Here is a 27,944-nt window from a genome sequence, read left to right on the forward strand (position 1 = left end):
TCCAGGGTAAAAAACGATAAGCGCTGCATTCCACAGCACCCCGAAAGACATGGATAAATAAGTTGAGTGGATTTGCAACCTCCTCCAGGACATGCCTGAAACCACAGAACTGGACAAGGAGGGTGGGGCCTAAAAAGATGTGGGACTTATCTATGGCAGGTGCTGATGCACGGGCTCCCAACTTTATCCTGGAGCACAGTTCTTCTAATAATTCCTCTGATTGACATGCCACCCTTGTCATTTTGCTCCAGGACGTGCCCTAACTTCCCAATTTTGCTTTCTAGGAATGCATAGAGTTTCCTGCCGGTCCCTCATTTGGAAGCTCAGAATAAACACACATTGGAAAGAAGGTATCAGAAGACCTCCTGCACAGGAGGAGGAAGTGAACTGAAGGACTAGGAATGTAGCTCAGGGCTACAGTGCTTGACTATCATTCGTGAGACACTGGGTTCTACCTCCAGCACCTTGGCAGAAAAGAAATAAGTAGATGGAAACAGAACGCTTATCCATGGCTTTCCAGTGGGCTGGGCAGGGGGCGGAGCGGACCTCTGTGACGACAAAGGACCACGCCCCCGCAGAGAGCCCTACGCCTGCGCCAGAACGGCTGCCTCGCTCCCGGAAGTGGAGGGTCTACACTGAGTGCTGCTGGGTCTGAGTGCTCTAAGGCAGTAGCGCTCGCGGAGATCGCCCGCCGGCCCCCGATCACCATGTCGGCCTTCGACACTAACCCCTTCGCGGACCCAGTGGATGTAAACCCCTTCCAGGTAGAACTCCCAACTTGCTTTAGGGCCAAAGGCCGCGGCCTGGGCCTCTTTCGCCAGAGCCGGGAGACGTGGCGTAGGAGGGACGGATGGCCTGCCCAATGGGAGAGTGGAATATGAAGCCGGGCCTATCATAGTTTGTATGGGGGCGGGAGTTTGCAACAGGTGGAACTGCGGCAAGGGGGCGGGGCGCTACAGCAAGGAAAGAAGTGGGCTCTTACTGCACCCTAGGATGTAGCCGCTCTGACTGGACACTGCTGGGGAAAGGGCAGCAGGCACGGTCTTATCCTTAGGGAGGGTCCTAGAGTCAGGAAGGGAAGCAGAGTGTGGCTGTGATATTTCTACAGTCTTGGGAATCCACCTGTCTTGAGTCATCGTAGGAGAAAGGGTCACTGAAACATAATGAGGAAGTAGAAGTCTAGTGGGGTGGAGACAACCCAACGCCCCAGCAGCAACAGCACTAGCGAAGCAAGTATCTAAAGTACAGGAGAGTCCCCGGTGTTTACAAGGAAAGAAAGCCGTGGGAGGGTAGAGAGCCCAAATCAGAAAGTGGTCTGGGTCAAAAATTCTACATGTTGACCAAGGGCTTTGTTTGGAGTGAGTTTGGGCCACTAAGAGAGGGTTGCAGGGTGGGGTGGGGTGGGGTGGTGGTGAAGGATCTTGGAGCACAAGGTACACTAGTTTGGCAAATCTGCAAGGGTGGTTGCTGGCTTGACCTTTGGAACATTCAAGAATACAACAGTTTTCAGACTTAAAGCCAAACCTTTGAGTGGAGAACACAGGGATGCCACCTTGTCTTTGCTGAAGGACGGGAACTCTCGTCAGCAGCACCGAGGCCCTTTATGCTTCTTCTTTCATGTCTGCCCAAAACCAGTTTGAGGGAAGGGTGCTTGTGCTGACTGGTGATTTCCGAGCCCAGCTGTTTCTCCTGTGTCAGTATGTCAGCAGGCTCACAGCCTCATCCTGCTGCTATATTTTATTTTGGTCCTCTGCAACTTCAAAGTTTCCTGCAGGTGCTGGAGAAGTCGTTTGAACTTCCCCACTATGGATCCTTCCAAAGGTGGAAAAGAAAAGGCTAAAGTGCCCTGAACTAGATGGTCATGCAGTCAGGAAACTAGAATTTATTGTTGTTTCAAAGTTTTGCAGTGATGGGGATTGAACCACGACTTTGTGCATCCTAGGCATATCCTCTACCACTGAGCATATTGGGTAGCACTGAGCTTCATCCCTGGCCCATGTTTTATTTAAAACAGGTTCCCTTTATGTATCACAGACTGGCTCTGAACTTGCTATGTGTACACGCTGGTCCTGAACTTGGAGTCCTTCCTCTGCCTCCCAAGTAGAGCCATAACTAGCTTGTGCCACCACACCCAGCCAGGCTGAGAGTGGAAATTTTTTGCCTCTTTCTCAAGGTGACCTAGCTGATAGGAACCCACAGGCAGATTTTGGTAGTTCATTCCTTGTTACACTGGGGAATTTAGAGTATTCCTCTTTTAGCTTAATGTTTCTTGACAGAGCGTTAGCAGGACCTTGTCTCTTACATAAGGCAAGCAGTTGCTTCTATTAATGAGTGGGGAAAGGATGTTTGTAGTTTTCCTGCTAATGTCTTGTGCAAACTCCGTTGATTTTATGATGAAGGGCTCTGTAATACTGGAGTCTGGGTTTTATATATAGCAAGATCTACTAGCCTTTTAGAGTATGTGGTATGCAATGATGTTTCTTTGTTCAGTTTTCTTCTGTCAGAATAATAATTTTTCTGCTGCTATCAGGGGCAGTCAGCTGTCCAACACTGCAGCAGGATCTTCTCCAGGGCCAGCCCTGGGCAGGATTCTTCGGCATCTCTGGTGGAAATGATTGGGCAAAGCGTGATAGTAATTTTAGAAGTGACAGAAAGTAACTTCTACATTGCATTCAAATAAGACAATTTGTCTAGGCAGCCTCAAGATATGGTGGGGCAGGAAGCAGCTGTTGGCCAGCAAATCGGCAACATCTGGAGGGGAATCCTGTGGGAAGAAGAGAGCCTGGCTAACTGTGATATGCTCCCCCCCATACTGGAATGACTTTCCACTCTTGGCATGAAGCTATGTGAGGAGAAGCAAGCAGCCTTGCATCTGATGCCTGGAGCTGCTTCTGCTCAGAGCTTAGGATGATGTATGCCGCTTCCCTATTGCCAGGGCTGGGGCACTTGGGAGGGTGTAGTCCTCAGATGACTAGGTGTGAACCCAGTTTCATTTGCTCAGGGTGTTGGCTCATAGCTCAGGAACATGCAGGTGGAGAGGTGACAGACTCAGATTGTCACACCTAGTCAGTCTGGAGAACAGACTTTTTTTTGTCATACCATATAATGGTGGACTACAAAAATATACTTACTATTTGGAGTCTGTGGCTGACAGGGACTGTAAATGCTCTTAGACGCCGATTCTAAGATCTTCAGCTTTACAGAAACCAAGACTCCAGTGAGGCTGAGACGTGCCAGAGCCAACAGTGTGCCAGAATTAGTATCACAGGAGAATCTAGACCTGGGCCTCACTGCCTGTGCGGAGCAGTTTTAAAGACTTTGGGATCTCATCATTTCTGTGTTGGGGTCGCTTTAGGTCAGCTGAGGAGCGGCTGTGGTATTGTTGTGCTCGTCACCTTTTTACTTCTCTTTTCTTTTTTTAGGCAGGGTCTCTCTCTGTAGCCCGGGCTGGCCTGGCTATTCAGTCCTCTTGCCTCTGTCTCCAAGTGTTGGGATGGACAGGTATGGGCCACCTTGCCAGAGAGTGACCTTGTCTTTCCTAAAATGAGAGTGCTGATAATGGTCATCAATTGGCACTTTTAAAAATGTTTTACATTGCCCGGCAGTGGTGGCTCATGCCTTTATTCCCACCCAGCACCCAGGAGGCAGAGGCAGGTGGATCTTTGTGAGCTTGAGCCCATCCTGGTCTATAGAGCGAGTTCCAGAACAGCCAGGGCTACACAGAAGCCCTGTCTCGAAATCCCCCAACCCCTAAAAGTTTTACATTTATTTTGTTGTACATATCCATGCTGTGTCGCAGGATAGAGGTTACAGGACAGCTTCAGGAGTGAGTCCTCTACTTCCACATGAGTCACAGGACTCAGACTTAGGTAGTTAGGCTTAGTGACGATCATCCTACTGAGCTGTCTCGTAATCCTTTGTGTGAAGGAATGGAGGAGGACAGATTTTATTGATGTTTGGTTTTGTTGTTGCTGAGGATTAAACTCGGTCGTGAGCATGTGGGGCAGCCCCTTATAGATTGTGTGTGTGTGTGTGTGTGTGTTAGATAGGGTCTTCCTATGTAGCCCAGGCTGACTTGCAACTCACATGGTTCTTCCTGCTTCTACCTCCTAAGTGCTGGGATTAAAGGTTTTTGACTCCATACTTGACCCCTTCATATAAAGTTTTGTTTTGAGACAGGGTTTTTCTGTGCAGCCCTGGCTGTCCTAGAACTCACTCTGTAGACCAGGCTGGTCTCGAACTCACAGAGATCCACCTGCCTCTGCCTCCCAAGTGCTGGGATTAAAGGTGTACGCCACCACTGCCCAGCTTTAAGTTGATTTTCTTTCTTTCTTTCTTTCTTTCTTTCTTTCTTTCTTTCTTTCTTTCTTTCTTTCAATAACTTCAGCTTTATCTTTATTTTAAATGCATTTGTGTTTTGCTTTCATGTATGTCTATGTGAGGGTCAGATCTTCTGGAACTGGAGTTACAGACAGTTGTGAGCTGCCTGCCATGTGGTTGCTGGGAATTGAACCTGGGTCCTCTAGAACAGCCAGTGGTCCCAACCATTGAGCCCCCAAAGTTGATTTTCTTACCCAAGTTTTGTTGCCTTTTTTTTCTGTGTATGTTCATATGTATGTAGGTGTGTAAAAGTCAGAGGCCATTTTTATTTTTTATTGCCATTCCTCAGGTACCCTTCACTTTTTTTCTTTCTTTAATTTTTTTTTTTTTTTTTTTTTTTTTTTTTTTTGGCCAGGCCATGGTGGTGCATTATCTTTAATTCCAGCACTGAGAAGGCAGAGGCAGGTGAATCTCTGTGAGTTCAAGGCCAGCTTTGTCTACAGAGCGAGTTCCAGGACAGTCATGGAAGTTACACAGAGCAAAACCTTCTTTTTCTTTTTGAGACGGTCTCTTACTGGTCTAGAACTTGGCTGGCCAGGCCAGTGAGCCCAGGAATCTGCCTGACTTGGTACTGCTCAGTACTGGGATTACAAATATGTGTGCTTGTGTACGTGTGAGCCATATACATGCTGGTGTCCAAGGGAGGAGGGCACAGAAGTAGGCACTAGATCCCCTGGAGTTAGAGTTAACAGGTAGTTGTGAGCCGTCTGATGTCGGTGCTAGGGACTGGAAGAACAGCGAGCACTCCTAACCAGTCCAGCCCCTACTTCTGACTTTTTGTCTTTTAAAAGTATGAGTTCTGGCTGAGAGTGTTACCATGCCTTTAATCCTAGAATTATGGAGACAGAGGCAAGCAGTCTTTGGGAGTTTGAGGCTGCCCTGGTCTACAGAGTGAGTGTCAGACCAGCCAGGGATACTCAGTGAGACCCTCTCTCAAAAAAAGTTTTAAAATGGGAGTTCTGGGGCTGGAGAGATGTCTCCATGGTTAAGAGTACTGACTGTTCTTTCATAGGACCTGGGGTTCAATACCCAGCTCACAAGTGTGTAACTCCAGGTCCAGAGTGCCCGACCTCCTCATGCAGGCAAAACATTGGTGCATATTTGAAAAAAAAGTGGGTCTTCCCACTTGATGGGTACCCAGCTCAGGTTTTCACACTTGCAAAGACAACCATTTACTGATAACTATCTCCCCAACCCTTTATCCAGGTTCTTTATGAAGCCCCTACTTCCTCCACCTCAAAGTGCAGTCATAGGCTTCCATGAATCGTTTCCTTGCATATAGGTATAACTGAAATCATTAGAAAACTGCCCTGCCAAAAGGAGTTCTGAGTGGACAGTGAAATCCCCAGAGTGTGGCAGAGGCTTACCAAACTCCTAGGAGGAAGCAGGAAGCTGCAAGGCAAGCCTAGTGATTTCACAACCTCCACCGGCGCACCCTGGTTCCTCTGTTAATTCTGGATAGTTGGGTCCCTGCACTGGAACAATTCTAGGCTGTCTGTTCACAGATGTTTCTCACGAGTCTTGTCAAGTGATGCAGAGGTGGAAAACTAAAAAGAGGCATCATTGTACTGTCCTTCCCCCCACCCAGCAATCCACTTGAAATCAGACCACCCAAGCAAATGCCAGGGCTGCTTTCCTCTGAGCATTCTGCCAGATTACAGCAGAGAAGGCTGTTCTGGGAGGGGGTGTGGAAAGGGTGGTGTGCCGAACAGAGGCAGTCTTTCAGGGCTTGGAGCTGCCCGTTCACACAATCTCGCTTTCACACATTGCCTCCTTGCAGTTTAAAGATAATCTCAGTGCCCGTGGTTGCTTTTCAGGGATGCAGGACATTTCTCTCCTGTGGGAAATGATGGCAGAAATGTGATTTGTGTGAACAGTTTCAGGACACTAAGTCCATAGACATTAAGGCCTGTGCCACTTCCCAGAGAGGGTCCTCCAGCCTTTGGGAGTTCTCAGAATCACAACTAGACCTGATATAACTTTATAATCTTTCTTTCTTTCTTTCTTTCTTTCTTTCTTTCTTTCTTTCTTCCTTTCTTTCTTTCTTTCTTTCTTCTTTTCCTTCCTTCCTTCTCTTGCTTTCTCTCTCTTTTCTTTTTTGAGTTAAGGTATCATATATCCCAGACTGGCCTCAGACTTGCTGTGGAACTGAGGCTGTCCTTGAACTCCTAATCTTCCTGCCTCCATTTCCAGATGCTGGGATTCCAGGTGTGTACCACTACATACTGTAGAACAGGAGCATTGTCTTGAGAGATTTAAAAATGGGTCTGGAACAATGGCTCAGGGTTTAAGAGCACTGGCTGTTCTTGGTTTGATTCCCAGCACCCATGTGTCAACTCACATCTGTCTGCAACTTCAGTTCCAGGGAATCCAGCACCCTCTTCTGACCTCCAAAGGGATCAGGCATGCACGTGGTGCACACACATACATACAGGCAAAATACCTGTACACATAAAATAAAAATAAATCTTTAAAAAATTATAAGGAAAAATTGAAAATGGCAAGTGTCTCACAGCTTAAGGCCAATTCCAGACAGGTTCCCAGGTGGAGGCGTTCCCACCTTTTATGCTTAGCACCTGCAGCCAGTGGGGCGTTAGAACTTGGCTAGAGACTCAGATGAACTTGCCCCTACACTTGTTAAATTTTCTCTGGAGTCACTCTGCATAGGATTATCGTTCGTTCAGAGGATGGTAATATTTAACCAGGACAGACTCACTCAGAGAAGAGTGCAGTCCACATTGCAAGGTGTGCCCAGGGCCATCAAGTGCCCCCTTGAGTTGCTCACACCTTTACACGCACCAGAAGCCCTGCTGTTCCACCTGCTGGTGCCAGAGAGCAAGGTGAATGAGCACGTGGTCTGTGGTTGGCAAAGCTGAGAGCTGATGCGTATGGACAAGGATAGTATTCTATGGGCAGGAGGACAGGGCAATAAGTTATGAGGGATCTCAGAAGGAAGAGCAGAGCCGTGTGCAAGAAAGGGGCTGGGATGGAAGGCAGAAAGTCTGGCGAATGAGAAGATGTGGGATTTTGGATGAAGGGACAGCAAGAGCCAAAATTCAGTTCTTTAAGATGCCACCTCTGTATTCCTGTATTCTGTCACCCAGGGACTGCTTCAGGCTCAGATCTTATTCTTTCTCTCTGACAATTGTATTGGAGTTTAAAAGAAATAACAGGGCAAGTGAGCTGTAAACCATGGCAGCCACCAGCAAGAGGGACATGGCGAGGAGGAAGACAGCCTTGCCTTTTTAGTTAAACTGGTATGCTCATCAAGGCAGGTCGGCAAGCAGCCATGTGGTGAGAGCCCAAAGTGGGCTTGATGCATAAAGGCAGGAGGACAGCTTCATCTGGGCAGCAGTCTGGAGCTGGCCCTGTGCTATAAGACAACATGCTTACGTTCTGGCCAGTATTTGAAAGAAAGAGAGAAAAGAAGGAAGTTAGGATTTTCTGCGTGAGGACTCAGAAAAGTGGGCAGATTAAACAGCTTCATGGCCATGGTTCCAAAGCAATTGTTCTTTGTATTCCTAGCTGGCCTGGATCCGAGTGTAGACCAGGCTGTCGTAGAATGTACAGAAATTCACCTGCCTCTCAAGAGCTAATGCATGTGCCACCATGCCTGGCTTGTTTTTGTTTTTCCATAAGACAATGTCTCAATTTGACCAGGCTGGCCTGGACCTCAACTTGGAGCCAGAGACGAACCTGAACTTTGATCCTTCTGCCTCCACCTCCTGAGTACTGAGACTGCAGGCAATATGATCATGCCCCGTACCCGTCCACCACCCCCATACCTGATCCCTCTCTGAGCCCCGGAGCTCTGCTGCTTCTGTGAGACACACTTGCCGGCTTGACTCTCTCCAGGATCTCTGATAACTCTGGCTTATCTCAGGCTATTTTTATTTCCTGTCTTCTCCATTTAGTATTTCTGAGTACTGTCTTGGGCCTGATTCCCACTCTCTGCCTCCGCTTCAGTAGCCTCAGAATAGCATCCTCACCCAAAGATCCTGGCTGTGTAGCTCAGTCCTCAGCTGACTCTCAGGCTCCAACACGTTTCCAGCTTCCATCCACACCTTTCTAGACATGCCAGCCAGATCTATCCACAGACACTTCCAGTGTGGTCCAGAATCTGCACAGGTCCTCTCCTTTCCCACACAGCCTGAGAAAAGCAGTCTCCTGGCAACCTTTCCATTTTAACCAACTTTGAGTTCCTGAGCCTGTGATGTCTACTCCAGGTCCATAGAATCCCAGACTCCTCCATCCCGAACTGCTGCCCCTTAATTTAACCCATTCATGCCACCAGTCATAACCTGACATTGCCCTTCCTGAACATTGCGTGTCCCTCATGATGACCGGAATGCTCAGACTCCTGTAACTGTGTCCCCCTCCACTGAGGTCAAGTCCTAACTGCTCCAGTCTGGCCTTCCCCTTGTCAGGCTGGTTTCCTGACAGTCCTGGCTGCTCTCTTTACACTCTCACCTCTAAGGCTCCATGACCTTCTTCCAGGCTGGGTGTGGTATCACAAGCTCATAATTCAACACTTGGGTGGTAGAGGCAAGAGAATCAGGAGACCAGGGTCACCCGCAAATTAGAAACAAAGAAGGAAAGAAAGAAAAGAACACATTAATGAGTAAACAATGCAAAACTGAGTAAACAATGCAAAACTGAAAACTGAGACAGATGTGGTGGCCCATACTTTTAACCCCACCCCAGTAATCAAAAGGCAGAGGCTGGCAAATCCTGTGATCTGGAGGCTAGCAGGGCTACACAGTGAGACCCTGTCTTTAAAAAAGAAAACTAGCCAAGCAAAATACCTGAGTACAGCCTTCTCATTTGCAGAACACAAGCACACTCTTTTTAAAGCATAGGTGATCCGATACCAGTTAAGGAGCGCCTCCCGTCTTGACGCTCCCAGCTCCCATGTGACACTGCTGCCTTTACTCTCACCTGGGCTCCGTGTGATCAGGTTTGATGCTCTGCACTGTTTCTTCCAGGGCCAACAACAAGGCTTTCTCTTGGCAGCCCTGCCACAGCATTTCATGAATTGGTTTGTGTAGGGAATGGACAGGAAGTGGGAGGAGAAGGCAAGTAGCACAAGTAGACCATGCCCATAGGAAGGGTCTCAGGGCCAAGAAGTTCCTGTATCTTTCTCGAGACCACTCTGGACATCACTACCAGTGGCAGGGAACACGACCCAGGGTGTGCCTTGCCCTTCAGATAGGTTCTCAAATGCTTGCTCCCCCGACACCTTCTTTGAGACAGGATCTTGTTACCATCATACAGCCAAAGCTGGCCTCAGATTCAAGGCAGATCTCCCTGCTTCAGTCTCCCAAGTGCTGGGATTACAGGCATGTGACATCATGATGGGCCTGTGTATTTGTTTATTTTTTGAGACTGGGTCTCACTGCGTGATCTTAGCTGACCTAGAATTCACTATATAAACCAGGCTGTCCTCAAATTCATAGAGCTCCATCTGGGATTAATGGTGTTTACCTTGAACTTCTGATCATCCTGCTTCCACTAGAGTTTATGCTGTGCTGAGATTACAGACATATGCCATCCTGCCCCGACTATGCTGTGCTGAGATTACAGACGTATGCCATCCTGCCCTGTTTATGCTGTGCTGAGATTACAGACGTATGCCATCCTGCCCTGTTTATGCTGTGCTGAAGATCAGACTGAGGGCTTCATACTTGCTAAGCAAGCATTCACCGAACTGAGCTATATCCCAATTTTTTTTCAACATGTCCCTCCTCTAGCCCTTGTATTTTGAGGTCAAAGTGTCATTATCACATTGTATGAACTTTGGGAGACAGAAAAGAGGCCATCCATACTTCCCACAGTCTTGTTGCATTATGTTTTGTGTGTTTTCCTGCCGGCCTAAGGAAACTAACTTGACCAGACTAATTTGGCACTTACAGAATGGAACCATTTTGTATGACTTCAGGATATTTCATTTTGTTGTTTTGTTTTGAGACGGGGTCTTGCTGTGTGGCCTAGACTGGCTTCACACCCACGATGTCGGTAGCCTCAGCTTGTAGTATTCCTCCTGCCAGCCTCATGATGCTGGGATTACAGGTACACACTGCCCTGCCAGACCCGAGAGGTTTAATGTGCTACTTTGGAGTCTGGAACAGTCTCACACCAGGAGCTTGAGTGCGGAATATAAACAGGAAAGCAGGGAAGTCAGGGAAGCTCAGAGCTAATCAGGAATATGAAACACAGGAAGAGATTTCCCTCCAAACCAGGAAAAGGGTCTTGTAAGCCCCAGCCCAGCAACGCTTCTCCCAGGGCCCTCACACCCTACTGCAGTGGAAATGCTCCTTACCTGCCGCTGGCCTTGATCTTCTGGGCCTTTGCTTGCCTCCCTCCTTTCTTTTGGGAACCCCACTCCTTTAGTTTTATTTCTGTTGTGATAAAAGACCCTGGCAAGGAGCAACTTAGGGGAGAATGGGGCTTATTTCGACGTAGGATTCCATTACAGTCCAACGTTATGGGGAAGTTACCCCGGAACTGTAAACAGCTATGCTTCACGCCTGTGGTTAAGAGCGAAGAGCATAGAAGGCATAGATGCTCACTGCTTATGCTCAGCTTGATTTCTCTATTCTCACATAGTTCAGGGTTTCCCTGGCTGCCCAGGGAATGGAGCTACCCACAGTGGTTTGGGGCTTCCCATATCGATTAACTTAAGATAACCTTCCCGCAGACAAACCCACAAACCAACCCATTGTGGAGAGTCTCTAATTGAGAGACTCCCCAGATGATTATAAGGTTGAAGCAAGTTCACAGTTAAAGCTAACCATCCCACCCACCTTCCTCCCAACCCTTCCCTGTCAATCACTCTGTACCTCACCCCAGCATACTCTTGGCATGTGTCTACTTGTCTCAGTTACTAGTCCACCAGACTGTGAACTCTTAAGAGGGGAGGAGCTGTGTCCTGCTGGTCTCAGTGTGTTGCTCACACGGTAGCTGTCCACTGAATGTAAAGAACTAACTTTGGCTTTGCTCCCTCTTATCAATTAGTAAAAGTGCTGTTCCAGTCTGAGCAGCTGGGGGCTTGAGGTTACGTCTTCGTGTAGGTGTGCTTGGACCTTGCCATTCTTCTAAATAACTGCTTACCCCTTTAAGAGCCAACTGGTGCTCGATGCGTGGGAAAAGCTGACGCTGGTAACGTCATTTCTGTGACTTGGAATGAAAACTCATGGTCCTCATTGGGCTCGTCAGTGTGACCCTTACACGAGAAGGCTCTACCTGTGACTTACTGAAGATGTGCCCCAACATCCAGCTCTTTGAAGTTCAGGAAGGAAGCCCTTGCTCATGCCTTTTGGGAACAGGAGTCATTTACTTTACCCACATAGTAATTGATAATCTGTTTGTCCTGCAGCATTGCTGTCTCAGGCTTACTGTCCTATTGCTAGAGTCAGACCTGGATCCAGAGTCACCCTCAAACATTGCTCTGAGATTTTTTTTTGTTTTTTTAATGTACATGGGTGTTTGCTTGTGTGTAGGCCTGTGTACTGTGTGTATGTGGCCTGAGGAGGTCAAAGTGGGCATCAAATCCCCTGGAACTGGAGTTACAGGTGGCTGTGACCATGTCAGTCCTGGGAATTGAATGTGGGTCCTCTGGAAGAGCATCAGGTGCTCCTAACATCCCAGCCATCTCCAGCCTCCTGCCCCAGGGATCTTGAGCTACCAGCCCCACACTGAGCTTTCCCGTCTACTTCGGGAGTGCTTGTCTGTCATATGGCTGTGGTGGAGGTTATATGAGGAAATCTGTGGTTGTCTTTTTCAGTAGAGCCATAAACACAAAAGCTGCCCAGAATATCTGTATCAAGTCTTTACAGAATGAAATATAATGAATATTTCCTTCCTCCTTTTTTTTTTTTTTTTTTTGGGGGGGGGTTTGTTTGTTTTTTGAGACAGGGTTTCTTTGTGTATCTTTGGCTGTCCTGGAACTCGCTCTGTAGACTAGGCTGGCCTTGAACTCACAGAGATCTATCTGCCTGTCTCTGCCTCCTGAGTGCTGGGGTTAAAGGTGTGCACCCCCACCACCTGGCTCCTCTTTCTTCCTTTTACATGCATATCTGCATGTGTGGAGGTCAGAGGACAACTTGCAAAGAGTTCATTCTCTCCTTCCACTGCGTAGGTTTCAGGTTTCGAGGATCAGACTCAAAGTGACAATCGCCTTTACCCACTGAGCCATCTCGTCAGCCCGTCAATACATTATAGAAACAAAGGAGAGAAGCTGAGTCACTGCCCAGCTAGGTGTGGTTGCACATACCTGTAATCCCAGCTCTGGAGAGGCCATAGCAGAAGGTTCGAGTTCGCTGCCAGTCTGGTAAACAATACTGAGTTTCAGGACAGCCTGAGCTGCAACAGAGACTCTTGTCTCGGGTAGGGTTAAGGGATCTTTAGATAGTGAATTCTGTAAGGCAGTATGGAGTAAGTTCCTCAAAAATAAATAGCAAATAACTTCCTAGTGATGTGACACATTGATCGGTTCTGGGTGAATAGAATTCACAGTAATGTCATTACGTGGTGAGCCTAGCACATAGTAGACATTTAGGAAATGTCACCTTCCCTTAGTCCTCCCTCCCTCCCTGTCCTCATCTAACCTCAGCCTCTCTCAGGGAGAGCCCAGGTTTCCTTAGGGGAGAAGTCCCCATATGTCACAGTGTTAGTCGCATCTGGCCCCAGGCAAGAGGCCACTGTTGTGCTGCAGGTTCCCTGGTATGAGACAGCGCTTGGGAACAAAGACGCACTACAGTGTGGCATTTGTTTCCCAACCTTTTCTGAGATGCTGCTCTGTCACAGGCCCCTCAGCAAACCCCAGGGAGCCTGAAGGATGGGCCAGACCCAGATGCCTCCAGCTGCAGAGCACTCCCAGCTCACTAGTTAGGGTGAGCCTGGTTAGGGCCCCAGGGCCACACCTTGGGGACATCGGGGAAAGGGGAGGAGAGACTCTGTGGACAGGGCAGTCACATCCTCTCATCACCACCCTAAAGAATCTGCTACCTGACTGTCCTGTGATAGAAATGGAACCTTGCCTTGAGCTTCAAGCTGCCTATTAAACATGCACACTTTAGCCAGGTGTGATGCGCCAGCTCCTGAAACTGCTACCTGAGCTGCCCCTTGGTTCCTGTGTCCTGTGGTGACAGACTGTACTAGCCAGTTCCTTGGCTGGGGGGTCTGATTTCAGTAACTTGGGCTTGCTTGCACTGGTACGTATCTGCTGGCTTTGCAAGCAGGGTAGACCCTGAGCCAGAGCCTCCCACAGGCTGACTGATCCTGAGAGAAGACGGCTAGTAGGAATAACCTCAGGACCAGTCCCCGTGGCCTTTGGTGACCACTAGATCCTCACTTTGTCATACTGAGTTGCAGGAGTCACCAAAGCAGAAGTGTGTGTCCGACAGAGAGGACGCAGTCTGGTGGAGGAGGTTGAAAGGAGGTACAGGGTCCCTAAGATGAGCTGTGATTCCAGTGATTCCAGCTGGTGCTCCACTCAGGGTGTGGCACTGGGGTGCTCAGGCACAGCTTTACCCTAGGCACTGCTGGTCCCGGTGGGAAGATAGATCTCCTGTATAGAAGAGCCAGAGGACATTCTTGGTACTGACACTTAGCTGTTAAATTTCAGAATAGGAAGCTCCTGCCACTTCACCATGACCAGTGTCTTCCATACCTGTGAGCTGAGGGGCTTGCTCTCAGTGTCTGTGACACTGTCACGGTATTTAAGAATTGGGTCTGTAGAGCGAGGTGTGATGCTACACACCTCTAGTCCCAGCATTTGGGAGGTGGCTCTTGAGGATCAGGAGAGCAAGGCCATCCTGGTATTTCCATGTTGGGTAAAGTTTTACTCTTCTGACTTTTTGGATTTTTTTTTTTTTTTTTACTTTTGGGGGAGCCCAGCTCCCAAATAAACCACACGCAGAGGCTTATTCTTAGTTATAAATGCCTGGCCTTAGCTTGCCTGGTTTATTGCCAGCTTTTCTTAACATAAATTATCCCGCGGCTTTTATCTTTCTCTATTCCTGTTTACCTTTTCTTTCTTACTTACTCAGTGTCTGGCTGTTTAACTACAGGGTTAGGGGATTGGTCCCTGAAGTCCTCCTCCTTCCCAGATCTCTTTTTTCCCCCAGATTTCTCCTCATATTTTTCTCTCTGCCTGCCAGCCCCGCCTATTCCTCTCTCCTGCCTCGCCATTGGCTGTTCAGCTCTTTATTAGCTCATCAGGTGTTTTAGATAGACACAGTAAAACAGCTTCACAGAGTTAAGCAAATGAAATATAAACAAAAGTAACACACCTTAAAATAATATTCCCCAACATTTACAATTTGAGGCTGATCTGAGTATATGAAACTCTTGTCTTTTTTTTTTAATATTTATTTATTTATTACATATACAGTGTTCTGCTTACATGTATACTTGCAGGCCAGAAGAGGGCACCAGATCTCATTGCAGATGGTTGTGAGCCACCATGTGGTTGCTGGGAATTGAACTCAGGACCTTTGGAAGAGCAGGCAATGCTCTTAACCACTGAGCCATCTCTCCAGCCCGAAACTCTTGTCTTCTAAAGCAAAACAAGTGCAGGTCTGAGAACAAACTGTAGGGACTCCAGCCAGTGGCACTCTGGCCTCTCTCCTAACTGTGTTCCTCCCAGAGTTCCTGCAGGCTGTGGAGCAAGACCTGAACCCCATACTCGTGACCAGGATTGATGAACACAAACTGTCCTTGCCACCAAAAGGGCCACCTAAGCAAAGAGGAGGGTGGGAGCTAGACAACAGAAACACAGGCAGACTATATTCCGCTGCTGACTTCCATTTCCGGTTTTTTGAGTATTCTGCTGATCTCCTGATCTCTCATTCTATAGTCCTGCTGGTGTGGAACTCAGTAGGTAAGCCCAGGCTGGCCTAGAACTCTCTGGATCCTAGTTCTCCTGCCTCGGCCTCCAGAGTGCTGAGATCACAGACATACCACCATACTGAGCTATAAGGATTTTTGTTTTCTTCTTTCTTTTTTTTTTTTAAGAATGAGAAAGAAAAGGAAACACTTTCCAGGCCTTTTCATCTGAGACCTTCTCCCTCCTCGCAAGTGTTCCTGATTAACAGTCAGTGCTGGCAGCCAGCAGCATGTTTCCATCCCAGAACCTTAAGCTCGTCTCTAAAAAGCAAGAGGAATAAAATCCTCTTTGTAGACTAAGAAATAACAGGGTAGAGAATTTAAGTTCGGTGGTTGAGTTCTCTTGCCTCACAAGCACAAGGCCCTGGGTTCCATCTCCAGCGCCAGGAAAAAGAACAATAAAAATAAATAAAAGGGTTGGATAGATGGCTCAACAGTTAAGAGCACTGGCTGCTCTTCCAGAGAACCCGGGTTTAGTTCCCAGCACCCACAGGGCAGCTCACAACTATCTGTAACTCCATTTCTAGGGGATCCAACAACCTCACACCAGTATACATAAAATAAAATTAAATAAATTTAAATGAATAAGTAAATGAAACAGTACAGGAAGGTCTCTACCACCACCAACCACATTACCCCCTCCCCACCAAAGTGAAGAAAGTACCATGGTTAAATATTGTAACCTCCTCTGGATCTGGGCACTGAGAATACTTACGTGGGGCCGACTGTTTCCAGAAAGGTAAAGCCTTCAGATGAAGAGACTTGGTTGCAGAGCAGACCTGAACCTTGGATACTTGGGACTTGGGATTGCCTGCTGGTCCCTGGTCAGGGATGTTTCCACCTATCAATAACTAATGCCTCTTTCTCTCCTTCCCAGGATCCCTCTGTGACCCAGCTGACCAATGCCCCTCAGGGTGGCCTGGCTGAATTTAATCCCTTCTCGGAGGTTGGTGACTATGTCCTTTCTCTGAGTCGTGCAGTCTTCTGGGAGGTAGTGGCATGTGTGTTAGTGGGAGGTGCCAAGGTATCTGGGGCAAGGAACATGGCAGAAAAAGAACAGCTCTGTAGAAGTTGGCATCCTCAGAGGGACAGTCCAAATGTGTCTTGGGGTAAGGTAAGAAAGGAGATGTCACTGGAAGTCCCTGAAGTTCTCCTGTCAGTTCTGTGGCAGGGCTATGCTGGAAAGCCTTGTATCTAACAAGCCAAGAGTATGGGTTAGGGGGTATGGGTTAGAGGTCATTGTTCCCTAAGCCTAAGCCTTGTTGGCCAAAAACCTGCAGGAGAGAGCCCAGATCAGGTCCCTCACTGTGGTTTGCCATTAGTAGAATCCACTCATTTCCCTCCTTTGCCCTACACAGACAAATGCAGCAACAACGGTTCCTGTCTCACAACATCCTGGGCCCTCACAGCCAGCTGTTCTCCAGCCCTCAGTGGAGCCTGCACAGCCAACACCCCAGGTACAGGTTGAGAGTTCTTTGGCTTCTCCTGTACAAGTGGGAATCACCCAGGTCCATAGTTGAACCTGTAGGGTTGGGGGCAGCAAAGGACCTTTGTCCCTGAGGTGGTTTTGTGAATTTCTTTGGAGCCAACCTATGGCGTCACTCTTCCACTCCCACCCCTGAAGTAAGCACTACTCACTGGGCTAGCATCCTTGGTGTTTTCAGAGAGCGTCTGCCCTGCTGTGCCACTCCAATCTGTCCTGCTGTGCCACTTCAGGTCCTTCTTAGGTCCCAGAATCTCTTTATTTTTTTGTTTGTGATACTGGGAATCGAATCCTTACAAACGCTCTGTCACCAAACTACAACCCTGGCCCCTCTCTTTTTCAACCTCGTTTATTCCTGCCCTCCATCCTGTTTGCCTTTGTCTTGTCACTGGGTCTGCTGAACCTTGTCTGCTTGTTCCTGACGCTGGCCTCAGTCACCTCCCCACCCTCAACCCCACCCCGGGCTTCTCACTGCCCTGGTGAGCATGGCCCACAGTGGAGTTGTGTATTGCAGCTCCTGCTTAGGCAGGCCAGCAAGTTTCTGCCTGCCCGATTCCTGGCAGCGGGTGAGCCCTCAGAGAGGCAGATGCTACTAGGAGGAGATAGTATTCCCAGGGACAGCTACATGCGAAAGCTTCCGAAGGTAGGCCTAGCGTAGATGAGCAAGAGGGTGGGCTGGGCACCTGGAGCCTTCAGGCTGGCTCCCAGAACCCTGCAAAGTGAGACAATCCCTACTTGCAGGGTCACTTTATGTTCAGCGGGGTGATGCAGTGGGGGTGCAGAGACCCTGCCTCTGTTCCAGTGACGGCACAGGGAGATGAGCCTAGACCCCTCGCTGTAACACTGTACAGTCAGTGCTAATCCCAGTGTCCAGAGGCAGCCCTCACTCTCTGGAGAGCTGCTTTGGTGAAATGTGTACACATATGCCTAATTGTCATCCTGTGAGATGACGAGTGGACTGCTGCTCCAGAGGACCACCGTCTCATTCTTCAGGAGAACGATGGGGCCAAACACTGGTGGCGGCAGCCGGAGCAGGAGCCTCACCTGAGCGTCCTTGAGCTGCCTCATTAGAAGGCTCTGCACTAGCCGGGTGGTGGTGGCGCACGCCTATAATCCCAGCACTCGGGGAGGCAGAGGCAGGCGGATCTCTGTGAGTTCGAGACCAGCCTGGTCTACAAGAGCTAGTTCCAGGACAGGCTCTAGAAACTACAGGGAAACCCTGTCTCGAAAAACCAAAAAAAAAAAAAAAAAAGGCTCTGCACTGCCTGCAGAGGTGATAAAGCTTGGCCCCTGCCTGCCATGAAAGTCAGGCAGAGAAGGGCCATACATCATGGTTTGCCTCCAAGGCATGGCCAGACACTGTTCAGGTGGGCCTAGGAGGCAGCTCCTTGGGCAGAGTAGGGAGGAAGGTTGCCTTGGTGTGAGTTCCTGGGGCTCTGGTGTCCGTGGCCTGCCTCACATCCTCCCTCTGCTTTCTGCTGGCAGCTTAGCATTGTTTCGACTGCGCATACGCTTTGGGTTCTTCCCTGTAGCTTCAGGTCTCTGGGTTTCTGACTTCAGGTTGAGCTCCTGTGACGTCTTTCCCCTTTGGTGTTACCCAAAGGACAATATAATTCAATTTAGCCTGGACTCTAGTATGGGGGACTAGACAAGCTATGGGGGAAGGGGAGGAAGTGGAGAGTCTTGGCAAGGACCAAGGAGTCAAAGGTGATATAAGGGTGGTGGGCTGTGGATCACCTAGGCACTTGCATGGTATTCCTTAGTACCCGAGATACTTCATTGGGCAGGGCTGCCTCTGAGACCTCCTGCTAGCTCTTCCTGCCTGGGTGAAGTGCCTCTGCTGGCCTACCTGGGCTGACACTGTTCCTTTCTCATTTCTGGCTGTTCCCTGCTCGTATCCTCTCTAGGCTGTTGCAGCTGCAGCCCAGGCAGGCCTGCTTCGGCAGCAGGAAGAATTAGACAGGAAAGCTGCTGAGCTGGAACGCAAGGAGCGAGAGTTGCAGAATACCGCGGCAAACTTACATGGTAAAGAAGACTGTTGGGGTCTAGCCTGCGCTACCTGGCAATGCACTGAGCTATCTTCATGGGAGATCTTGCAAAGCTTTTTTTTTTTTGGAAGCATATTGGTTTGGGGGGCTCAGCATAGTGGCAATATCTGTAGCCCTAGCATGTGGGAGGCAGAGGCAAGAGGGTCACTGCAAGTTCCAGGCAAGCCAAGGCTCTAATATAGCAAGACTGCATCCAAAAAAAGAAAGAAGGAAGGAAGAAGGGTACTGGTTCTGGGGTAGAAAGCAATAAGGCAGAAGTTAGGATACCAGCAGAATAGTCCTGACAGATGTGGGCTATTTTTGCATTCCTTTCCAGCTCTGAAATTCTTTGATTCCCTGGGCCCAGAGGGAGACATAAACAAGGTTCTAATGACAAAGTTCTTTCTGTGGAACCAAGAGAGATTTATTGGGCTTCCTTCCAGAGCATAGGTGAGGGGTTACTTCCAGGGGTGTGGGTGCTCCCCAACAGGCCACACCTGGAAAGCCTTACCCAGCAGGGATGAAGACTTCCCTGTAGCCGTGTAGATGGAGCCCCCTTCCTTATAGACTCTAGCCCCTCCCTTAAGGCCATCTGCAATTAAAGCAGAATTGCAAACAACGTGTGGTAGGGAATGTCTGGATACTTAGATGAGGGTCTTCTGACCAGTCCCCCTCCATGAGGGGAGGTAAATGGTGCACAAGCCCAGCTGGGATAATGGTTTTGCTACAGGATGCAGCTGAACTCCCAAGATGGTGGTGGCTTGACTTGGAGAATAGTCACCCTATGCTTATGATGACATGCTTATGATGACAACCCTGGTTGTCCTGCTTATGCGCTGGTCACTAATAAAAGTAGTTTAAAAGGCATGTGGTAGCTTGCCCTTTTAATCCCAGCATTCAAGAGGTAAAAGCAGGCAGATGCTTGTAGCATTAAGAAGGTTGAAAATCGCTGATTTAGGATATTTAGCTCTCTCTAATGTAGTTGGGCTTCATTGTCTTGAAGTGAACTTGTAGGTATCTCTCTGGCTCCCTCTTTGATCTCACGTCATGGTCCATGAAGCCCCCTGAAACTCCTGACCTCAGCTTGTAGGGGCACTTCTGCAAGTTCTGCTTTGCCTATAAACTGGGCCAGTGTGTGCTCTCCTCCAAGCCACTGATGAGGCTGAATCCTTTTTACAGTGAGAGACAACAACTGGCCACCCCTACCCTCGTGGTGCCCCGTCAAGCCTTGCTTCTATCAGGACTTCTCCACGGAGATCCCTGCTGACTACCAGCGGATATGCAAAATGCTTTACTATCTCTGGATGTGTGAGTTCCGGGGGACACTGACATTGTCTTGAGATGCCTGTGTTTACTTTGGGCCTTGCTCCCTGGGGTCAAGACCTCTCACAGATTCCATCCTTCCCAGTGTTTGGGCTGGTACGGGGAGGTTCTTTATGTCCTGTCTGGGAACCGCTCAAGAGGGGCCAACTAGACTTCTTTGAAAGGGAGAAGGGACTATCCAGAGACTTCTGTGTTCCTGTAGAGCTCACCGCACTGAAAGGCTCAACTTGGGTGAAAGCCTCCCCTTCCACAGGCCTCTAGGTTCCAGCAGTGAGGAAAAATTCTGCACCTTCATTGTGGGCCTTTGAAAAAGAGTTATTTCATTCCCTGAGGATGAGCCCTGGGTCTGCACCTTACCATATCTATCCCTGAAACCTAGGTCTCGCTCTCACCTCCTCAGAAAGCTTGGTCCCTGGTGTGAGGTCCCAGAGAACCAGGATCTGAAAGCTAATCTTGCCTAAGTACAGACCGAAGTCCCTGTATTTGCAGCCTCCCTCACAGCAGGCCTTTCCCAGGCAGTGGCTTGCTCTGTGGGCAGCCAGGCCTCCGGCCACCTTGGGTCAAACTTCTTTTCTCTCCTTGCCCCTTTCCAGTGCATTCAGTGACTCTGTTTCTAAACCTCCTCGCATGCCTGGCCTGGTTCACAAGTAACGCCGCTAACGGAACGGCCTTTGGCCTCTCCATCCTTTGGTTTGTGATCTTCACCCCCTGTGCCTTCCTTTGTTGGTACCGACCAATCTACAAGGCTTTCAGGTGAGTGGAGCTAGTAAAAGGGATGAGGGTATGGCTGGTATCCCAGGAGCGGCCGATAGATCCAAGCTCTGGGTCCCATCAGAGTCCTAGCTCAGAACAGAGTAGTGGGGAAATTGCTTTCCTTTTCTCACTGAATCAGAGCAGACAAATTAAAAGCCGTTTACCTCAGCCTACCCTGTAAGTGAGGTTAGCTAGAGGCTTGTTCATGAATGAACACAGGCAAATGAGAGGGACTGGGAGCCTCTCTGCTGTGGTACTCTTTCTGGGCAGACTGACTGGCAGGCAGGGATTTAGTTGCTGTGTAGAGGGAGCACCTTCCTGAGACAGGTGCTGCCCTTTGGATGTCAGATGCTGTCTGTGGCTCACCATTATGATCTCAGGCATCTGCTGCCAATATGTGAGCATAAATATATGTATCTCTAAGACACTCTGGGGATTTGGAATTAAACTTCATGCTTGATGCTTTTAGGGCTGGGAGTCCTCCAAGTCTCAGGATAAAGAGCTGGAAGTATCAGCAAGGCAGATCCTGAATTTGCATAGTATTGTGATTCTCAAGGATGCTGTGGTCAAAGCCAGGGATATGGTTCAGTTGATGAGTGCTTGCCTTGGATGTGCAAAGCCTGGGTTCTATTAATAGCCCCACATAAAACTAGGTTTAGTGGCATACGCCTGTACTCCCAGCATTTGGGAGGTGTAGAAAAGAGGGTCAGAAGTTCAAGGTTACATAGGAAATTTAAGAGACCAGCCTGGGCTTCAGGAGACCCTTGTCTGCACCTAAAAGAAACAGCACAGCGGTGGAGGTACTTAATTCTTGAGGAGTCTTTGCCAATGTGCTTCTGAAGTCTACAGGGTGTGTGTGTGTGTTGGGGGCAGTTTAGTGCATTGAACTTACAGGCCTTAAAGACTGTATGAGTGTTTTGCCTGTGTGAATGTCTGTGCATGCAGTGTCCTCAGAGGCCAGAAGAGGGTGTTGGATCCCTTAAGACTGGAATTAAGAGACAGTTGTGAGGCACCATGTGGATCCTGGGAATCTTAGGTCTTCTGGAAGAGCAACTAGTGCTCTAAACTGTTGAACCATCTCTCGAGCCCTAGGTTTATCTGTTTGTGGTTTTGGTATATGTGTGTACATTCACATATACATACATGCCACAGTGCACATAAGTATGTCAGGACAACTTGTGAGAGTTCTCTCCTTTCATCCTTTGGGCTCCAGGATTGAACGTAGAGCATCAGGCTCAAGAAGGCAAATCCCTTTCCCCAGGGAGCCGTCTCACTGTGCCTATTGTGATTCACTTCCTCTCTCCACAGGTCTGACAACTCTTTCAGCTTCTTCGTGTTCTTCTTTGTATTTTTTTGTCAAATAGGGATCTACTTCATCCAAATGATTGGCTTGCCTAACTTGGGGACCAGGTAAGATCTGGGGTATCATAGAAGATTCAACTTCCTTGCCATTTTCTAGCTCTTGGAGAGCCTGTTTTGACCATGGTGGAGAAAGGGTGGAGGGTATCCCACGATCTGCCTTGGTTCTCCGCTGTGTGATGAAACATCTCCTGGGGAGACGGAACACACATCTACTTGCCTCAGATAGGGAATCCATGACAGAACAAAGTACCAATACCACCAAAGCCTAGCTTGGTGAACCAATAAGTTTTATTAGGGTTACTTATAAGGGTATGGTGAGGTGTACTGACTGGAGCAGAAACAACTCAGGCAGCTGCATTATCAAAGCCCACCCCAGCATGGGCGACAGTCCATGAAGCTGGGAATCTAGAGCACACTGCACAGCCTGCAGGCTGCTCCACAGGCTGGAGAGTGTCCTTTCAAGTGACTGTCTACATCACTCCCAGGCATCTGCTGTGCTCTCAGAGTCTTCTTTGCAGCTCAGCTTCCTTCAGCAAAGGAGGGTTCTCAGCTTTTATTGCTTACTCTATCAGGGAGGGCCCTAGTGAATCTGGTCAGTTTCAGGAACTTCCTAAAGCAATTTTGAATTGTTTACCTTCCTGCTTGAACTTCCTATAGGATAGAATGTTTCAATTTCTGAGGAAATTCCATACAACACCTTCTGTCCTAGTCATCTTTTTTTGTGACTCTAGGGATCAGACCCAGAACCTTGTGCATGCTACTTAATCCTCTGTCTCTGAGCCACATACCAGCTTCCCATTTTCCTACAGTAGCTACCAGTCTTTCCTTGTTCTCTACGTTCTATGGTGTGTAGATGAGTCTCACTCCAGTCTGGGATTTATTATATATATAATATATCCCAGAGTGGCCTCAAATTCATGGTGATCCTCTTGCCTGCCTCCAGAGAGCTGAGATTTCAGGTACAAGCTACCATGCCAGTTAGGCTTAAGTCTTTAGGGCTGTGTCCAGCACTGTATGGCAACTTCTTGCTTTTCTCCTGTAGCACCCTTCCAGGGACTGATGCAGCCAGAGTTACACCTTACCTCTCTTAAACTCACTATGTTATACCAAAATAACCACGATCTTCTTGTCATTCTGCCTCCAGGCTGTACCTGTTTTTTGTGTGTGTGTGTGTGTTTTTGTTTTGTTTTGCTTTGGTTTCGATTTTTTTGTTTTGTTTTGTTTTGTTTTTTGGTTTTTCGAGACAGGGTTTCTTCTGTAGCTTTTGGAGACTGTCCCGGAACTAGCTCTTGTAGACTAGGTTGGCCTCAAACTCACAGAGATCCGCCTGCCTCTGCCTCCCCAGTGCTGGGATTAAAGGCGTGCGCCACCACCGCCCGGCCTGGTTTTTTATGTAGCACTTGAAATGGAATCCAGTGCCTCTTGCATGCTAGGCAGGCCCACTACCAATGGAGCAACATCTTCAGCTCCCATCTTAACTTCTTCTCTCAGGACCTTGTGACTGCAGGAGATGGGGCCTGCCTCCTTGAAGAAGCATCTTGCCATTCTGGAACATGTAGCTAGTTTGAGTTTCCTGGCTAACTGCGTCTTAGCTCAGAATTAATTTCCAAAAGAAAAGCTGATGGCTGATGTTTTCCTTTCTACCCCAGTGCACAGGGAACATTGCAAAAATGTCAAGCTGGCATGGGGCTGAGAGCTTGAGCCTGGAAGGGTGGCACTATTTTGATCCCCTCCCTGCAGCAGTTAGGACGTCCAGAGTGTGAGGCGAGTGCTGGCCACACTAGCATTCTGAGCCTAAGCACACTGCCCTCCTGCCACACTGCTTCCTCTCAGTCTACTGTTCTAGTCTGGACCCTTTTGATGGATGGTCCAGTTTCATTACTTACTACTTTAAGGTGGATGTTGTTAGGAAAGCTGGATTGGCCAAGTGTGGGTGGCCCGTGTCTATAATCTCAGCACTTGGGAGATAAAGCAGGAAGATGGAAAGTTTAAGGTTAGCCTAGGCTATGTAGTGAGTTCTGGGACAGCCTGGAATACATAGAAAAACCCAGTCTCAAACAACAAATGAGCTGGTGCATATACATTTAATATTAGCACTCAGGAAGGCTGAGGCAGATGGATCTCTTAGTTTGAGACCACTGTGATTTACATAACAAGATCTAGGCCAGCCAGAGTTATAGTGAGATGGGTGTCTCAAACACACAAAATAAATGAATAAATCAGTGGTGATGGGGTTGGGCATACTATGATTAATAACAGCCGTTTGTACTCTGGACTGGGACTCTTGAGATTTGACATCTGGTCCTGGCCCTGCCCTCACTGGCTTGCACTCAGTGAGCTCTGCTGGATCCTGCCTGTTCTTTCCTTCCCATAGACCTTCTGTGAGCATTTTATTTTCTCTTTCTTTGTGTATGTGTGCGTGCATATGTGCATGAATGTTCATGTAGAGAGGTTATTCTTCAAGCACCATTCACCATTCTTGTTTACTTTTTTACTTTGTGTGCCTGTGTGTGCGCGCGTGCACGCACGTACCTGTGCCTGTGTGTGTGTCTCGAGTGCATGTATCCAGATGGGGATCAGAGGACAACTTGCAGGAAATCAGTTCTCTATCTACCACTTGAGTTCCAGGAATTGAACTCAGGTCATCACACTTGGCAGCAAACACCTTTACTTGCTGAACCATTTTGCCACCTCTCTACTTTGTTTTTTGATACAGGATTTCTCATTAGCCTGGAGTTTGCTGAAAAGGCTAGTTAAACCAGCAAACTTCAGGGATCCGCCTGTCTCTGCCTTCCTAGTGCTGGCTGGGATGATAAGCATAGGCTTTTTTATATGGGGTCTGAGGTTCTGGATTCAAGTCTTAATGCTTATGCTGTAAGCACTTTACCAACTGAGTTCTCCTTTACAAGGCTGCTGATCTTGCTGTCTCTGCCTCCCAATTGCTAAGATTACAGGTATAAGCCACAGCACTCAGCTTTAATATACTAAATACCTTTGCCCACTGAACCATCTCACTGTTCCCTTTGGTTTTAGGACCCTTATTTAAAAAAAAAAAAAGTAAAGTAGGCTGGGGCTGGAGAGATGGCTCAGTGGTTAGTAGCACTAACTGCTCTTCCAGAGGACCTGGTTAATTCCCAGCAGCCACATGGCAGCTAACAACTGTCTGTAACTCCAGTTTTAGAGGATTTGACATCCTCACACAGACACGACAATGCACAGAAAAAAAATAAAAATAAGTAATTTTAAAAATCTCTGTATTCCCAGAGAACCTAGACAACAATGAGGGCCCTAAGGGAGACATACATAGATCTAATCTACATGGGAAGTAGAAAAAGACAAGCTCTCCTGAGTAAATTGGAAGCATGGGGACCTTGGGAGAGGGTTGAAAGGGAGGGGAGAGGCAGGGAAGGGAGCAGAGAAAAATGTAGAGCTTAATAAAACTCAATAAAATTTAAAAAAATAGGTGTATCTGGACTCTGAAGCCTATGACATTGCTGTCTTCACGCTGTTCCCACACTGTTTTTATCACTGTGGCTTTGTTATCAGTTCGCAGTCAGGCAGCATGAGAATACAGCATGAGAATACAGCATGAGGATACAGCATGAGAATACAGCATGAGAATACAGCATGAGAATAAGCCCTTTATAGCTAAGGACCCTGAGGCTGGGGGGTGACATAACCACGAAAAGCAGAGTCCTGATGGGGGAAGCTGAGGTGACAAGGTGAAGGCAACAGCTGGTCAGCGGCCTTGTCCCAGATTCTTCTGTGCAGAACCAGTGCCTTCCCTGTCCCCACCCTCAGTCAGCAGCACACACTGAGCCTTTGGCTGATCCTGACAAGGCAGTTGTCACAACTCCTTCCTAGACCTCACTGGGGCAGATTTCCATGTGACTCTACCTCTGAGACTTCAGGAGAAGTCATGTTGGAGCAGTCACAGAGGAAGGTCACTGAACCACAAGGCTCCCTGTGCTGCAGGGAGATGCCCAGGTGGTGACCAAGACACAGCCATTTGGGAGAAGTGCTCCTCTTGGGGACTTGCAAGTCTCAGTTTTACCTCACCCCTGGTTTCTCCTTTCGTAGTGGTTGGCTCGCAGCCCTGTCCACACTGCAAGGTGGGCACTTACCTGTGTCCATCATCATGATGGTAGTGGCTGGCTTCTTTACCCTCTGTGCTGGGCTCTCACTTTTCCTCCTGCAGCGGGTAAGTAGGGTATGAGCCAACAGCAAACACAAGTAAAAGGTATCTCTCCTGGGTGGACATCTAAATATTCCTTGTCCCTAAAGACCTTAGGAGCCCAACACCTTTGTCCAAGACTCGGGTGGGCAGGCAGACAGGGTTAAACGCTTGGGGGCCCCTTTGGGAGAAATACCCTGAAGGCTAGAATTGCTCCAAGCTCTTCTCACCCCAGCCTTGTTCCCTAGGTGCATGCCTTCTACCGCCGAACAGGAGCCAGCTTCCAGCAGGCTCAGGAAGAGTTTTCCCAGGGCATCTTCAGCAACAGAACCTTCCGCAGTGCTGCCTCATCTGCTGCCCGAGGAACCTTCCAGGGGAATTAGTCTTCCCGACTCTCCTTCCCTCACCCCAGCCTCTCTGTTACCTGCCTTCTGAGCTGCACTTTCCGTGGGTGCCTTACACAGTGGTTCTGCCCAGCACAGACCTGGCAGGGATTTTGTCTTGTCCCTGCTCCTTCCTCAGTAGTCAGCCTTCCTTCCCCATAAGGGAAGGGGAGGAAGGGACAGGGACAAGGGAAAAGAAAAAATAACAAAGCTGTCTTCTCTTTTCTGATGGTGGATTTTGTCTGGAAGCAGTGGGACTGCTTCCCCTGGAAACAAATTCACTCATGTGCATGCGTGTTCACGCCCCCAGTATGGGATCGTTGGCAGGCCTGGGCTCACTGCCCTGGGAATTTCCCAGACACCCTGGACTCCTCTCCACAGGCTTGACCTGTATTGGGGCCTCCACAGTCTCACCTTTCATGCTGAGGCTTCATAAGCCTCCCCAGGGCTCCACTTTAGGTGAGCTGTGGTCTGGGCAGGGGCACAGGTGCTCCTCAGGTTGTCTCCAGGTGTTCCTCACAATAGTCGTGACCCTCACTCTCTCTATGCCTGCTCTGTCCCATGGTGTAATAGCACCTTGTGCCCTCTGGAGGCCCTCACTAGCCCTTCTCAGACTTCTGAGTGGGGCTGCTTGGGACTTGGGAGTTGGGAGGGACTGTCCTACCCAGCCTCTGGCAGTCTTCTGAGAGGGTAGGTGTCATCTGACCTGTTTGTTTGGCTTCTGACCTGAGGAACTCTGCCCCTCTGCCTTAGCCTTATTCCTGCCCCATCTTCAGCAATACTCACCTCTTACAACTCTTAGGGCGGCTGGAGGAAGTCAGCCCAGAACTATGTCCTGCAGGCAGGACTGCTGAGCCATCCTTCTGAGGGATCCCCACTTGTCCTGGGGACTCCACAGCTGTGTCACTACAGTGGCACTTAGATCACTGTTGAAACCTGACCTTGTATTGTGTCAGTGATGCAGGAGTTCACCAAGATGGCCAGCCTCCTGCCTCTGGGAACTGGGGCCCTCCTGAGGCTACCCTCATGATGTCAGCCATTTATCCCTAGAGCCATTGAATGGTAATGACAGCCACCAGGGTTTTGTAAACTTTCTGGTATTTTCCTCCATGTACAAATGTGTATGTCATGTCTCAATTTTTGTGCTTAAATAAAAATAAGATTTTCAGACA

The 27,944-nt window shown here is 48.6% G+C and overlaps 1 protein-coding gene across 1 annotated transcript; it reads left to right on the forward strand.

Moving 5' to 3' along the window:
• Nucleotides 1-591: 591 nt before the first annotated feature.
• Scamp2 (secretory carrier membrane protein 2) lies at nucleotides 592-27,944 on the forward strand. Its single transcript, XM_038321561.2, has 9 exons — nucleotides 592-764; nucleotides 16,145-16,213; nucleotides 16,626-16,724; nucleotides 18,658-18,775; nucleotides 19,957-20,085; nucleotides 20,694-20,853; nucleotides 22,162-22,263; nucleotides 26,296-26,416; nucleotides 26,638-27,944. The coding sequence occupies exons 1-9, from the start codon at nucleotides 708-710 to the stop codon at nucleotides 26,770-26,772; spliced, it is 990 nt and encodes a 329-aa protein (XP_038177489.1). The 5' UTR covers nucleotides 592-707; the 3' UTR covers nucleotides 26,773-27,944.

The sequence above is a fragment of the Arvicola amphibius genome, chromosome 3, assembly GCF_903992535.2.
Source record: "Arvicola amphibius chromosome 3, mArvAmp1.2, whole genome shotgun sequence".
Lineage (NCBI taxonomy): Eukaryota > Metazoa > Chordata > Mammalia > Rodentia > Cricetidae > Arvicola > Arvicola amphibius.